The 17,031-nt window shown below is 39.3% G+C and overlaps 1 protein-coding gene across 1 annotated transcript in view; it reads left to right on the top strand.

Moving 5' to 3' along the window:
• nagpa (N-acetylglucosamine-1-phosphodiester alpha-N-acetylglucosaminidase) overlaps positions 1-15,246 on the top strand; it is a 65,070-nt gene extending 49,824 nt beyond the window's left edge. Inside the window, exons 8-9 of the mRNA XM_084336547.1 lie at positions 11,074-11,155; positions 14,390-15,246. Coding sequence (XP_084192673.1) covers positions 11,074-11,155; positions 14,390-14,654 — 347 coding nt within the window. The 3' untranslated portion in view covers positions 14,655-15,246. The remainder of the gene's footprint in view (positions 1-11,073; positions 11,156-14,389) is intronic.
• Positions 15,247-17,031: the final 1,785 nt, after the last annotated feature.

Genomic DNA, 17,031 nt, shown 5'->3' with positions numbered 1-17,031 from the left:
CAGATAGCACTGCATATCTCTCTCTCTCTGTGTGTGTGTGTGTCTGTCTCTCTCTCTCTCTCTCTCTCTCTCTCTCTCTCTCTCTCTCTCTCTCTCTCTCTCTCTCTCTCTCTCTCCTCTCCCTCTCTCTCCCTCTCTCTCTCTCCATCTGCCTCTCTTTCTCTCTGTGTGTCTCTCTCTCTCCATCTGTCTCTCTTTCTCTCTGTGTCTGTCTCTCTCTCTCTGTTTATGTTTAGCAAATATTTCCCTCCATCAACAAGTGCCAGCTCAGCTCTCTCTCTCTCTCTCTCTCTCTCTCTCTCTCTCTCTCTCTCTCTCTCTCTCTCTCTCTCTCTCTCTCTCTCTCTCTCTCTCTCTCTCTCTCTCTCTCTCTCTCTCTCTCTCTCTCTCTCTCTCTCTCTCTCTCTCTCTCTCTCTCTCTCCTCTCTCTCTCTCTCTCTCTCTCTCTCTCCTCTCTCTCTCTCTCTCTCTCTCTCTCTCTCTCTATGTTTAGCAAATATTTCCTTCCATCAACAAGTGCCAGCTCAGCTGTCTCTCTCTCTCTCTCTCTCTCTCTCTATCTCCATATTTCTCAGTCCCATGTGTGTATATATATATATATATATATATTAACATCTCTATATGTATTTATATACATATATATGTGTGTGTGTGTGTGTATATGTATATGTCGCACCATGTCACAGGGATTATATATATATATCTGTCTCTCTCTCTCTGTCTGTCTCTTCTCTCTCTCTCTTTTCACTTGGCGAGTGTAGCAGCTCTCTATATTTATGTATGTATGTGTGTATATGTTTGTACTTGGCGAGCTTAGCAGCTCTCTTTCTCTCTCTGTTTATGTTTAGCAAATGTTTCCCTGTTTGCATAGGAAAGAGTTGAAAACACATGTCCAGTCTTTTGTCAGCCCAGAGTCTATACGCTTGGCACTCGCCTGCGCTGTTACGCACTAACAGGAGGGGACTGCACATTTCTGTCATTTGCAGATGTTGTCGGCGCTCTCCGTCTAATAAATGTACTTGAATCGATAACATCCACTGGTTGTTCAAGTTTCAAGTTTATTATTTATTAACAAAATACAGAATACTTTATGATGAAATGCTTGTTTCTGTATGAGCCCCTGAGAGTGTGCTACATACAGTAAAAAAAAAAGAAAAAAAAAAGTAAGTAAAGGAATGTTCAGTCAATATACATATATACAATGCAGAGTAACAGTGAGGTACAATGCAGAAATGAGATGAGGTACAAAACTTACGGTAGGGTGCAAATGAGGTATGAATGTAGTGCAAATGTCTTTAATAGTAGATAAATATAAAGTGTGTTAAAGTGTCTAAAGTGAGTGGTAAGCTGAGTGTTTATTTAAAGTGAGTGTGTACATGTGGATGTGTGTGCAGTGTGTGTAGATGATGGGTTGTTGCATAGTGTCATTGTCATTGAGCATCCTGAGGGGATAGAAGCTCCTTCTGAGTCTCTCTGTACTGGCCATGAGACTCCGGTAGCGCTTGCCTGACCGCAGCAGTTCAAAGAGGCAGTTGTTTGGGTGACTAGAGTCTTTGATTATTCCCTTAGCCTTGGCCCTGCAACGCTTGTTATAAACGTCCTGGAGAGTGGGAAGCCCACCTCCAATTGTGCGTTCGACTGAACGGGCCGTCTTTGTTGTTGTTTGAAGTGATGGTTTTAAGCTCTAGGCTTAAGTTTATTTAAAGGTCCCCTCCCCTTAGAAACATGTTTTTTCTACAGTTAAACCCTCTCGGAGGCGTGACTTTGAGGATACAGATTGTCATTTGTGCAGAACTTGTCACCAGAGCGCCCTTTTCACATTCTTTCACTGAAGGGGTAGAAATCTGAGCAGGCTGTGTGACGCAACTAATACTGGAAAGTGAACCTATCATGGTCGTTATTGGCCAGCTGGCCACACTGTCATCCAGGAAAAGCTAAAACCGTATTATAAGTAATCTAGTGATCTATGCACAAAAACCCTTTTTTCAGCTAATATCTTAGTTATAACAAAATTATGTAGCTAAGAAGTGTTGTGTTTTGGTGAAACTCATTTTTTGGCAAAGCTTTTTGGTGGAAAAAGAGAAAGTTAACCGCTTAGGGGAAGATGTGAAGGGGGGGTGGGTATATATATACATACATATTTGTCTGAATATACCTGCATATAACCCCTCTATATACTTACTTATACGCCTGCATATAACCCTTAACTCTGTATGATAGCATGTACAATAATGTTGTATACCGTATGTCCTTTTATCTGTATATATCCTTCTCTTACTCTTTACGCTGCTGGCCAGTATGGCTACTACCATACTGTCCTTATACCTGTATCACTGTACAAATGATACTACAACGCTGTACATACATCTGATTAGCACTACACTCAGTAGTACTAATTTGTATATTTTGTATATATTGCTGTTGCATTTTACATTTGCACTCTAGTTGGCTGCAAAACTTATTTTCGTTGGACTGTACTTGTGCTGTATGATGACAATACATTTGAATCTAATCTAATCTAGTAATAAAGTATCCCTGTATATATGAATAAACTGAATATTAACAATATTTCCACATAATCACAACTATCATAAAGGATACGTTGTTTACTTTCCTCAGTATCACATCCCACATCCGTTTGTTTCTTTTTATTTCTCATGGTTGGATATTTACGAGCGTATCAGTTTATAACACTTAACTGTTTACATGAGCCACCCCGAAGAGGGAATACTGTCCCCAATAATATGTCATGTAAACAAACTCAATGAGTCTTGTTCTGTAGCTTTGTGTTTCCTTATCTGTGTTAATACATGTAACACCAGGGAACATGTCTGGTCACGTGTTGCTTGTTAATACATGTAACACCATGAAACACGTCTGGTCACGTGTTGCTTGTCAATACATGTAACACCATGAAACATGTCTGGTCACGTGTTGCTTGTTAATAATACATGTAACACCATGAAACATGTCTGGTCGCGTGTTGCTTGTCAATACATGTAACACCATGAAACATGTCTGGTCACGTGTTGCTTGTCAATACATGTAACACCATGAAACATGTCTGGTCACGTGTTGCTTGTTAATAATACATGTAACACCATGAAACATGTCTGGTCGCGTGTTGCTTGTTAATAATACATGTAACACCATGAAACATGTCTGGTCACGTGTTGCTTGTTAATAATACATGTAACACCATGAAACATGTCTGGTCGCGTGTTGCTTGTTAATACATGTAACACCATGAAACATGTCTGGTTGCGTGTTGCTTGTTAATAATACATGTAACACCATGAAACATGTCTGGTCACGTGTTGCTTGTCAATACATGTAACACCATGAAACATGTCTGGTCGCGTGTTGCTTGTTAATAATACATGTAACACCATGAAACATGTCTGGTCGCGTGTTGCTTGTCAATACATGTAACACCATGAAACATGTCTGGTCGCGTGTTGCTTGTTAATAATACATGTAACACCATGAAACATGTCTGGTCGCGTGTTGCTTGTTAATAATACATGTAACACCATGAAACATGTCTGGTCGCGTGTTGCTTGTCAATACATGTAACACCATGAAACATGTCTGGTCGCGTGTTGCTTGTCAATACATGTAACACCATGAAACATGTCTGGTCGCGTGTTGCTTGTCAATACATGTAACACCATGAAACATGTCTGGTCGCGTGTTGCTTGTCAATACATGTAACACCATGAAACATGTCTGGTCGCGTGTTGCTTGTCAATACATGCAAAAAGCCTGGAAGGAAAGAGGTGCTATAGATACAATTTCTATGTAGAGTAATCTTCCACAGAGCTTTTAGAAAGGTGCAGAATAAAAGTATTTTTTCCCCCCAAATAAATTATTGATGAATTATCATTTAACAGATTTTGGTGGGTAAAAAAATGTATGTTGTCATGTTAACTCTTGGAGGCAGGACCTTGACTATACAGATTATTAACTCTAGGAGACAGGACCTTGACTATACAGATTATTAACTCTTGGAGGCAGGACCTTGACTATACAGATTATTAACTCTTGGAGGCAGGACTTTGACTATACAGATTATTAACTCTAGGAGGCAGGACCTTGACTATACAGATTGTTATAAACTCTAGGAGACATGACTTTGACTATACAGATTATTATTAACTCTTGGAGACAGGACTTTGACTATACAGATTATTATTAACTCTAGGAGACAGGACTTTGACTATACAGATTATTATTAACTCTTGGAGACAGGACTTTGACTCTACAGATTGTTATCAACTCTAGGAGACAGGACTTTGACTCTACAGATTATTAACTCTAGGAGACATGACTTTGACTCTACAGATTATTAACTCTAGGAGACATGACTTTGACTATACAGATTGTTATTAACTCTAGGAGACAGGACTTTGACTCTACAGATTGTTATTAACTCTTGGAGACATGACTTTGACTATACAGATTATTAACTCTAGGAGACATGACTTTGACTATACAGATTATTAACTCTTGGAGACAGGACTTTGACTATACAGATTATTAACTCTTGGAGACAGGACTTTGACTATACAGATTATTAACTCTAGGAGACATGACTTTGACTATACAGATTATTAACTCTTGGAGACAGGACTTTGACTATACAGATTGTTATTAACTCTTGGAGACATGACTTTGACTATACAGATTATTAACTCTAGGAGACATGACTTTGACTATACAGATTATTAACTCTTGGAGACAGGACTTTGACTCTACAGATTGTTATTAACTCTAGGAGACAGGACTTTGACTATACAGATTATTAACTCTTGGAGACAGGACTTTGACTCTACAGATTGTTATTAACTCTAGGAGACAGGACTTTGACTATACAGATTATTAACTCTAGGAGACATGACTTTGACTCTACAGATTATTAACTCTAGGAGACAGGACTTTGACTCTACAGATTGTTATTAACTCTAGGAGACAGGACTTTGACTATACAGATGATTAACTCTTGGAGACAGGACTTTGACTATACATATTGTTATTAACTCTAGGAGACAGGACTTTGACTATACAGATTGTTATTAACTCTAGGAGACAGGACTTTGACTATACAGATTGTTATTAACTCTAGGAGGCAGGACTTTGACTCTACAGATTGTTATTAACTCTTGGAGACAGGACTTTGACTATACAGATTGTTATTAACTCTTGGAGACAGGACCTTGACTCTACAGATTGTTATTAACTCTTGGAGACAGGACTTTGACTATACAGATTGTTATTAACTCTTGGAGACAGGACTTTGACTATACAGATTATTAACTCTTGGAGACAGGACTTTGACTATACAGATTGTTATTAACTCTAGGAGACAGGACTTTGACTATACAGATTATTAACTCTAGGAGGCAGGACCTTGACTCTACAGATTGTTATTAACTCTTGGAGACAGGACTTTGACTATACAGATTGTTATTAACTCTTGGAGACAGGACTTTGACTATACAGATTATTAACTCTTGGAGACAGGACTTTGACTATACAGATTGTTATTAACTCTTGGAGACAGGACTTTGACTATACAGATTATTAACTCTAAGAGGCAGGACTTTGACTCTACAGATTGTTATTAACTCTTGGAGACAGGACTTTGACTATACAGATTATTAACTCTAGGAGACAGGACTTTGACTATACAGATTGTTATTAACTCTAGGAGACATGACTTTGACTATACATATTGTTATTAACTCTAGGAGACAGGACCTTGACTATACAGATTGTTATTAACTCTAGGAGACAGGACTTTGACTATACAGATTATTAACTCTAGGAGACAGGACTTTGACTATACAGATTGTTATTAACTCTAGGAGACATGACTTTGACTATACATATTGTTATTAACTCTAGGAGACATGACTTTGACTATACAGATTGTTATTAACTCTAGGAGACAGGACTTTGACTATACAGATTGTTATTAACTCTAGGAGACAGGACTTTGACTATACAGATTGTTATTAACTCTAGGAGACATGACTTTGACTATACAGATTGTTATTAACTCTAGGAGGCAGGACTTTGACTATACAGATTATTATTAACTCTTGGAGGCAGGACTTTGACTCTACATATTGTTATTAACTCTTGGAGACAGGACTTTGACTATACATATTGTTATTAACTCTAGGAGGCAGGACCTTGACTCTACATATTGTTATTAACTCTAGGAGACATGACTTTGACTCTACATATTGTTATTAACTCTTGGAGACAGCACTTTGACTATACATATTGTTATTAACTCTAGGAGACATGACTTTGACTCTACATATTGTTATTAACTCTTGGAGACAGCACTTTGACTATACAGATTGTTATTAACTCTTGGAGGCATGACTTTGACTCTACATATTGTTATTAACTCTAGGAGACAGCACTTTGACTATACATATTGTTATTAACTCTAGGAGACATGACTTTGACTCTACATATTGTTATTAACTCTTGGAGACAGCACTTTGACTATACAGATTGTTATTAACTCTTGGAGGCATGACTTTGACTCTACATATTGTTATTAACTCTAGGAGACATGACTTTGACTCTACATATTGTTATTAACTCTTGGAGACAGCACTTTGACTATACAGATTGTTATTAACTCTTGGAGGCATGACTTTGACTCTACATATTGTTATTAACTCTAGGAGACATGACTTTGACTATACAGATTGTTATTAACTCTTGGAGACAGGACTTTGACTATACAGATTATTAACTCTAGGAGACAGGACTTTGACTCTACAGATTATTAACTCTTGGAGACAGGACTTTGACTATACATATTGTTATTAACTCTTGGAGACAGGACTTTGACTATACAGATTATTAACTCTTGGAGACATGACTTTGACTATACAGATTATTAACTCTAGGAGACATGACTTTGATTATACAGATTATTAACTCTAGGAGACATGACTTTGACTATACAGATTATTAACTCTAGGAGACATGACTTTGATTATACAGATTATTAACTCTAGGAGACATGACTTTGACTATACAGATTATTAACTCTAGGAGACATGACTTTGACTATACAGATTATTAACTCTAGGAGACAGGACTTTGATTATACAGATTATTAACTCTAGGAGACATGACTTTGACTATACAGATTATTAACTCTAGGAGACATGACTTTGATTATACAGATTATTAACTCTAGGAGACATGACTTTGACTATACAGATTATTAACTCTAGGAGACAGGACTTTGACTATACAGATTGTTATTAACTCTAGGAGACATGACTTTGACTATACAGATTGTTATTAACTCTAGGAGACAGCACTTTGACTATACAGATTGTTATTAACTCTAGGAGACAGGACTTTGACTCTACAGATTGTTATTAACTCTAGGAGACAGGACTTTGACTATACAGATTATTAACTCTAGGAGACAGGACTTTGACTATACAGATTATTAACTCTAGGAGACAGGACTTTGACTATACAGATTGTTATTAACTCTAGGAGACAGGACTTTGACTATACAGATTATTAACTCTAGGAGGCAGGACTTTGACTATACAGATTATTAACTCTAGGAGACAGGACTTTGACTATACAGATTATTAACTCTAGGAGACAGGACTTTGACTATACAGATTATTAACTCTAGGAGACAGGACCTTGACTATACAGATTATTAACTCTAGGAGACAGGACTTTGACTATACAGATTATTAACTCTTGGAGACAGGACTTTGACTCTACATATTGTTATTAACTCTAGGAGACAGGACCTTGACTCTACATATTGTTATTAACTCTTGGAGGCAGGACCTTGACTCTACAGATTGTTATTAACTCTTGGAGACAGGACTTTGACTATACAGATTATTAACTCTAGGAGACAGGACTTTGACTATACAGATTATTAACTCTTGGAGACAGGACTTTGACTCTACATATTGTTATTAACTCTAGGAGACAGCACTTTGACTATACATATTGTTATTAACTCTAGGAGACAGGACCTTGACTCTACATATTGTTATTAACTCTAGGAGACAGGACTTTGACTCTACAGATTGTTATTAACTCTTGGAGGCAGGACTTTGACTATACATATTGTTATTAACTCTAGGAGACAGGACCTTGACTCTACATATTGTTATTAACTCTAGGAGACAGGACTTTGACTCTACAGATTGTTATTAACTCTTGGAGGCAGGACTTTGACTCTACAGATTGTTATTAACTCTAGGAGACAGCACTTTGACTATACATATTGTTATTAACTCTAGGAGACAGGACCTTGACTCTACATATTGTTATTAACTCTAGGAGACAGGACCTTGACTCTACAGATTGTTATTAACTCTACGAGACAGCACTTTGACTATACAGGTTGTTATTAACTCTTGGAGACAGGACTTTGACTATACAGATTATTATTAACTCTACGAGACAGGACTTTGACTATACAGATTGTTATTAACTCTAGGAGACAGGACCTTGACTATACAGATTGTTATTAACTCTAGGAGACAGGACCTTGACTATACATATTGTTATTAACTCTAGGAGACAGGACTTTGACTATACAGATTGTTATTAACTCTAGGAGACATGACTTTGACTATACAGATTGTTATTAACTCTAGGAGACATGACTTTGACTATACAGATTGTTATTAACTCTAGGAGACAGGACTTTGACTATACAGATTATTATTAACTCTTGGAGGCAGGACACTGACAGGTGCAGAATAAAATGATTGCTTTTCCCCCCAAATAAATGATTGATGAATTATGAATGATCATCTAACTTTGATTTTGATTTTGGCGGGTCCAAAATTAACCATGTGCACGTTGCATGTATCCCCTCCCTGGATGCTGCTGGTTGAGACGTGCTGACGGGCTGGTGCTCCAGTGGGACACCTAGAGGCTCAACGTTGTCTAGAACACCTTTAACCCTTTCACTGCCACACGACAGAAGGTTAACCCTTTACTATCACACAACCGACGGCGATGCTCCATCGTTAGCATCATTAGCTCCGCGGATGTGTGATAGTAAAGGGCTAACCTTCTGTATTGTCACAGTGAAAGGGTTATAACCGGCTGTCGTGTGGAAGTGAAAGGGTTAACAACTGTTGGGCATTAGCCGGGACGCCATGTTGGAGCACATGGGCTAGAATCACATTCATTTTCTACGTCGTCCTGGGAAGTAACCGGTTAAAAAGAACACCCAGTGGCTTCCAATGAGTCTATCTTGGTCATTTTCTAAGGAAAACAGTCCCTGACTTTTCACGAACACATGCTCGCCTTGGACTCTGTTGTTCTGTGATTAGCACACTCTCTACTATGCTGCTAGCCTAACCCTCTGGCGTGTATCTGTACCTCACACGCTTTGCCGTGGGGGAGATGTGCCTCCTCATATAATAATTACCTCTGATTAATTTCATAATTCGATTAGATTAGATTCAAATGTATTGTCATCATACAGCACAAGTACGGTACAACAGAAAGAAGTTGGCATCCAACCAGAGTGCAAATGTAACAGTAAAGTGCAACAGCAATATACAATGTACAGGTGATTAAATGTGATATATATATATAACAAGCTACTAGAAACGGAGTATAATTATGCTATACAGTGATACAGGTATGAATAGGTATAGAAGGCGAAACAGGTATACATATTCTATGGTAGTAAGTCATGCTGGCCACTGGTATAAATACTATGGTAGTAAGTCATGCTGGCCACTGGTATAAATACTATGGTAGTAAGTCATGCTGGCCACTGGTATAAATACTATGGTAGTAAGTCATGCTGGCCACTGGTATAAATACTATGGTAGTAAGTCATGCGGGCCACTGGTATAAATACTATGGTAGTAAGTCATGCGGGCCACTGGTATAAATACTATGGTAGTAAGTCATGCTGGCCACTGGTATAAATACTATGGTAGTAAGTCATGCTGGCCACTGGTATAAATACTATGGTAGTAAGTCATGCAGGCCACTGGTATAAATACTATGGTAGTAAGTCATGCGGGCCACTGGTATAAATACTATGGTAGTAAGTCATGCGGGCCACTAGTATAAATACTATGGTAGTAAGTCATGCTGGCCACTGGTATAAATACTATGGTAGTAAGTCATGCGTGCCACTGGTATAAATACTATGGTAGTAAGTCATGCTGGCCACTGGTATAAATACTATGGTAGTAAGTCATGCTGGCCACTGGTATAAATACTATGGTAGTAAGTCATGCTGGCCACTGGTATAAATACTATGGTAGTAAGTAGGGATGCTCGATATTGGCTTTTTTACCGATACCGATATTCCGATATTGTCCAACTCTTAATTTCCGATACCGATATCAACCGATACCAATATATGCAGGGTTTCCCCCCAAAAAAACTGAATAATTTCAGGTAACTAATAATTTCACTTGATGCATTCAAAAGGCTTTCTAAATGTAAGCATTATCTGTGCAAAATATGATCATTAAAAAAGTAAAAATTAACATTACATATCTCTTGTTGTTGAATTAAACCAACATGCATACTTTTGACAATAAATAAAATAAGAATTGGTTCTTACTTGCTTGCCTGGGTAAATAAAGGTTAAATAAATGTAAAAAAAAAAAAAAATGCTGGCCACTGGTATAAATACTATGGTAGTAAGTCATGCTGGCCAGTGGTATAAATACTATGGTAGTAAGTCATGCTGGCCAGTGGTATAAATATACTATGGTAGTAAGTCATGCTGGCCAGTGGTATAAATAACTATGGTAGTAAGTCATGCGGGCCAGTGGTTACTATTAAGAGTAGGTATGGATATATATAGATATAATACAGTATATACAGGTATGTATACAGGTATGGGAACAGGGATATATGCAGATATACAACAGTTGTAGATACATATATATACGGTATACAGTATAATAGTATTATTGTACATGGCTATCATAGATTCCAGTGCAAGGCAGTCATAATCTGATGATGGTGATGGGTCTTCTTCATGTCTTCATGTCTTTGGATTCACAGCTGGACACTGTCTCGCCAAGCAGATGTTTACAACTTGGAGACAAGAGGAGGAGTCTCACAAAGAAGAGCCTTATCTGACAGAGTGAGTGTCAAAGGTCAAGTCGGATGACCCCCCCCACACACACACACACACACACACACAACCTCTCCACCCACAACCTTCACATGCTTCTACAATATTCCTTTGTCCAGGTGACTGAACCTATCCTCCCATCCCTCACCTCTATTTTAGAAATAGATAAATAGAAACAAAAAGGAAGAAACCGGCCTCTCCAGATTTGCCAGGTTTAGTTTTTTCTACTGTAATCAAGTGAAGCCACGCGTCTGTCTTGTTTCATTATAACCGCGCGCTGCAGAAAGCCACGGTGACACGCCACCCGCTCGCTTAGGAAGAAAACCTGCATCTCCAGTGTTTCTGTGTTGTTTGTACTGTAATCAAGTAATCCACGTGTCTTTATCTACTCACGTTATGTTTTGTCATAATCGTGTTCCGTTGAAAGCCACGATGACCCGTTCAGCAATTTGTTAAAATTAAGAAAAAGGTGCATTGGAAAATGCTCGGGGGGAAATATGAAGGTGACTTATTTTCTTTGTTTTTTTTGTATCTACTTTTTCTCCCATTTTAAATTGTTCTCCCATCCCAATTTCGTATCGTCCAATTCTACCCTCCCCTGTCTCGAACGCTGTTAGGCCATGCCTCCCACAAGCCGGCTGCAATGTGGACTAAGCCTTACATCACGTGTCCCCTCCGGTACTCGAGGAAGCAGCAGTCGCATCTTTTCACCTGCACAGCGCGATCTCTCAGCGTCGGGGGTCTGCGTTTTTGGAGGGCACGCCGCCCCCGTCGCTTCCTGATTCTGCTGCGCAGGCGCACCAACCGACCTGTAGGAGTCGCTGTCCACAACCTCCGATCCCCACCCATCAGCTTTCCCACCCCCTAATACTGCCAATTGTATTAGTATGAACGACCAGCCAAGCTGATAGCAATGCGGAGAGCTGGACTCGAACCCAGCGTCTCCTGCATTGGTGGTGAGCGCCTTGCCCACTGCACCACCTAGCCGCCTGAAGGTGACTTATTGAAGATACAAGGTCTTCGCGGGACACAAGCCGCTCGCAAAGACACTGCTACTTGTCGCAGCAGGGCGCTAGCGGAGACATTCATCTCACAATCGTGACCTCGGTGTCTCAGCACGACGCCACGATCACAACAACATGTCCGCTGCCGTGCCTAAGGGTGTCCAATTAATGACTGCGACAAAAGAGAGAGGGGTGGGGGGGAGGGGGGTGGGGGGGAGTGCCCGGTGCCCCGGACCTGCATTTAGCAGCCATCGCGAGGCTCCTCCGCTCTACATGTAAACAAGCCTCTGGAATCTGTGGGCCGGGACGCATTCATTAGCCTCCTTACCTCCTTCACATGCAAGTCGGGGGGGCGTTGCTATGGTTTGCTGCTTTGTGAAGGTGCTCTTGTCACTTCTCTTTCTGTCCTCCATCTTTGTTTCCCTTCTACGGCTCCTCCTGGATCCTACGGTTTTTGTCTTCCTTTTGAGCCGCCCGCTGTTGCTCAGGACGTCAGTATAATAGGAAGTGTGGAATCGGCAACACCGCGCTCCAGTGCACCCTTTATCGGACGGACTGAAGATGCTTTAAGCCCCACACGAGAATTCTGATGAAGGCCCACTAGGGGCTGAAGTGTCTTGAGGCGTGAAAGCCGCATTGTAGCGTTAAGAGTGCTGTCCTTCCTACACTGTCCTTCCATTAGTTATATATTTAAATCTTCACTGTCCTTCCATTAGTTATATATTAATTTTAAATATATCTTCGCTGTCCTTCCATTAGTTATATATTTAAATATATCTTCGCTGTCCTTCCATTAGTTATATATTTAAATCTTCACTGTCCTTCCATTAGTTATATATTTAAATATATCTTCGCTGTCCTTCTATTAGTTATATATTTAAATATACCTTCACTGTCCTTCCATTAGTTATATATTTAAATCTTCACTGTCCTTCCATTAGTTATATATTTAAATATATCTTCGCTGTCCTTCAGTGTCCCCAAGTGACACTGGCACAATAACAATGACACTGGCAAAGATACTGCACTGAGACTGACCTGGAACTCTGCACTTTACTTTACACTTTATACACTTTATATATATATATTTATTCAAATTATTAATCCTTCACTGCACTGTCTTTGTCCTGTGTCCGTTGTTGCTGTTGTTATGTGAAAAAAATATTTATGGAAAAATGCATACACTGTAATTGCCGAAACAATTACCAATGTGTTTACACATATGGCTTATTAAAGGAATCTGAATCTGAATTAGTTATATATTTAAATATGCCTTCACTGTCCTTCCATTAGTTATATATTTAAATGTACCTTCCATTAGTTATACATTTAAATATACCTTCACTGTCCTTCCATTAGTTATACATTTAAATATACATTCACTGTCCTTCCATTAGTTATACATTTAAATATACCTTTACTGTCCTTCCATTAGTTATACATTTAAATATACCTTCACTGTCCTTCCATTAGTTATATATTTATATACCTTCACTGTCCTTCCATTAGTTATATATTTAAATATACCTTTGCTGTCCTTCCATTAGTTAAACATTTAAATATACCTTCACAGTGTCCTTCCATTAGTTATATATTTAAATATATCGTATCATTCTTCATCTTCCTCATGTATCTTATCATTCTTCATCATCCTCATATCTTATCATTCTTCATCTTCTTCATATATCTTATCATTCTTCATCTTCATATATCTTATCATTCTTCATCTTCCTCATATATCTTATCATTCTTCATCTTCCTCATATATCTTATCATTCTTCATCTTCCTCGTATATCTTATCATTCTTCATCTTCCTCATATATCTTATCATTCTTCATCTTCTTCATATATCTTATCATTCTTCATCTTCCTCATATATGTTATCATTCTTCATCTTCCTCATATATCTTATCATTCTTCATCTTCCTCATATGTTATCATTCTTCATCTTCCTCATATATCTTATCATTCTTCATCTTCCTCATGTGTTATCATTCTTCATCTTCCTCATATATCTTATCATTCTTCATCTTCCTCATTCATATATGTTATCATTCTTCATCTTCTTTATGTATCTTATAATTCTTCATCTTCTTTATGTATCTTATCATTCTTCATCTTCTTTATGTATCTTATCATTCATTCCCTCACCACTCCATTCACTACCCGCTCCTCTCAACACCAGATCACCTCCTCCTCTCATCTCTTCTCCCCCCCCCCCCCCCCCCCCCCCACCAGGCGGACATGGCTGATGATGACTGTGTCCTTGGCGTCCCTGCTGCTGCTCAGCCTGGCGGCTCACCTCGTCTCGGCGTGCCAGGGCCCGGTGGCGGCAGCGGTGTCCCGCCACTTTGAGCGTCACGACGACTACTCCTACGTCCCGATGAACGACATCAACGGGGACGCCTCCCACGGAAGGGTCAAAGGCCAGGGGTCACGGCCGGGCAAAGGAGCGCTGGATCCGGAGGACTCCGAGGAGGAGATATGGTCTTATCCGCGCTGAGGGTAGGGCGGCGTAGGCCGGCGTTACGCTGGACACCCTTTACGGACCCGGGGACTGTGGTTAGAGGGAGGCTTCTGAGTGCAGGGAAGCAACGCAGTCATGGATAGAATAAATACAATGTAGGAGGGAGAGCGATGAGGAGCACGAGAGTGAGGAGAAAACATGAGAGTTTGGTCCTTCCACCCCTTTCAGAGTGGACTAAAGTAGGGCAATATATACATTTATCCATCACATCATTTAATTTTCTTCTTAAATTTGTCTTCAAATTGTATATATATATATTTTATATATATATAAAATATATATATATAAAAAAAAAAGATATACCTATATAATATATATTTTATATATACGTATACTGTATATATAATATATTTTATATATATATACTGTATATTTTGTTATATTATTATTATATTTGTTATATTGTTTGTTATATACTGATTTGTGCTACCCAATTTTGTTGCCTAAACTTCATAATGTAAGTAAAATGTTTCACAAAAGGATTTCTGAAATATTTTAGTTCCGGTTATCTGATAGCACTCTCTACCGTGACAGTCCATTACAAGGAACATCGATTGGAGCTGTGTGATTTTCCATACCTGTGCAGATATTGTGACACATATATATATATATATATATATATCGATGCGGAAGAAAGATCTATGGTTATGGTGATATTATTATTCTCCTTTATTGCCCAGCCTCAGTCCAAAGGTCTCTCTGCTTCTCTCCTCACTCGCCGTCTCGTCAAACAGGAAAAGAACAACCACGTCTGAAACACGGTGACCTGGAGGAGGGTTGTTTTATCTGTATACCCTTTGTACTCCTCTGATAGGAACATTCTGCCACAATGGTACCCATTGCCCTCAAGGTATCTCCTTTACATTTTGGCAGCTGGTCCGTGTTTGATGCTTTGAGTCCGTAACGACGAAAGGTCCTTCAAGGTGCGTTTGAGTCCGTAACGACGAAAGGTCCTTCAAGGTGCGTTTGAGTCTGTAACAACGAAAGGTCCTTCAAGGTGCGTTTGAGTCCGTAACGACAAAAGGTCCTTCAAGGTGCGTTTGAGTCCGTAACGAAGAAAGGTCCTTCAAGGTGCGTTTGAGTCTGTAACGACGAAAGGTCCTTCAAGGTGCGTTTGAGTCCGTAACGACGAAAGGTCCTTCAAGGTGCGTTTGAGTCTGTAACGACGAAAGGTCCTTCAAGGTGCGTTTGAGTCTGTAACGACGAAAGGTCCTTCAAGGTGCGTTTGAGTCCGTAACGACAAAAGGTCCTTCAAGGTGCGTTTGAGTCTGTAACGACAAAAGGTCCTTCAAGGTGCGTTTGAGTCCGTAACGAAGAAAAGTCCTTCAAGGTGCGCTTGAGTCTGTAACGACGAAAGGTCCTTCAAGATGCGTGGCAATAATGAAAGGATGTCCAGATTAGATCGTGCCTCATGAGTCTGTTTCCACATTCTGTTTGCACATCCAAAGACTCACACTTTTGCACACATTCAGTTACTTTGACAGTTATTGAGAGTAAATTAGAGTGAATATGGCCACCAGTGATGTCATCGGGGACATTGAATCCTCGTATTGTGTTAATTACAGCTCAATTAAATGATAAGGTCTCTATCAGACAAGGTGTTGCTATTTTATCATCTACATTGTTTGTTATTGTTTGTTTGTATTCATTGCATGTTCGAAATAAGGATTTCAAATCAAATCAAATTTCATGGAGCTGTAATTAACACAAGGATTCAATGTCCCCGATGACATCACTGGTGGCCATACTCAAACTAATTTACTCTCAATAACTGTTGAACTAAATGAATGTGTGCAAAACTGTTTAGAGCTTTTTGGATGTGTGGGAGATTATGTGCAAAAATAACTCTGTGCCCCTTTAATGGTTCTACAGTGAGTGCCGTAAGTATTTAGTCAGGAGCGCCGTGAGTGGCAGGTGTCTTGGCTCCATGCTCTTACTTGTGTCTTGGACACATTTGACTATGAGGCTGAAGAGTAGAGCAGCTTTGATTTCAGGCACGTTTCTGGTTGAATGTCCAGTTGCCTTTGGCCATGCTTAACACATTTTAGGAGGCCAAAGATGCCAAAGGTATTTTGACAGATTCACATTATATGCATGCAGTAGCATATATTATGTGCCAAATAGTGTGTCGTCAGAAATCCTTACTAGTGTGTGCAATGACGACACAGAAGTCTGCAATTCATAAACATCACCAGACCCTTCAATCCATAGAAATCGCCAGACTCTCGTTATCTTTCTGTGGTTCTCTGTCCAGTCTTTTTTATCTCTCGACGATTCAGCTGTGACTATGCTGGACTCTAATTCCTGGGGGCCAGGCGTAGAGATGACATGTGTAGCTAAATCAGTTTTGGTA

The sequence above is a fragment of the Notolepis coatsorum genome (genome assembly GCF_963971535.1).
Source record: "Notolepis coatsorum genome assembly, chromosome: 19".
Classification (NCBI taxonomy): domain Eukaryota; kingdom Metazoa; phylum Chordata; class Actinopteri; order Aulopiformes; family Paralepididae; genus Notolepis; species Notolepis coatsorum.
Note: the sequence above shows the minus strand (reverse complement) of the source record. Positions and strands in the feature narration are given on the sequence as shown.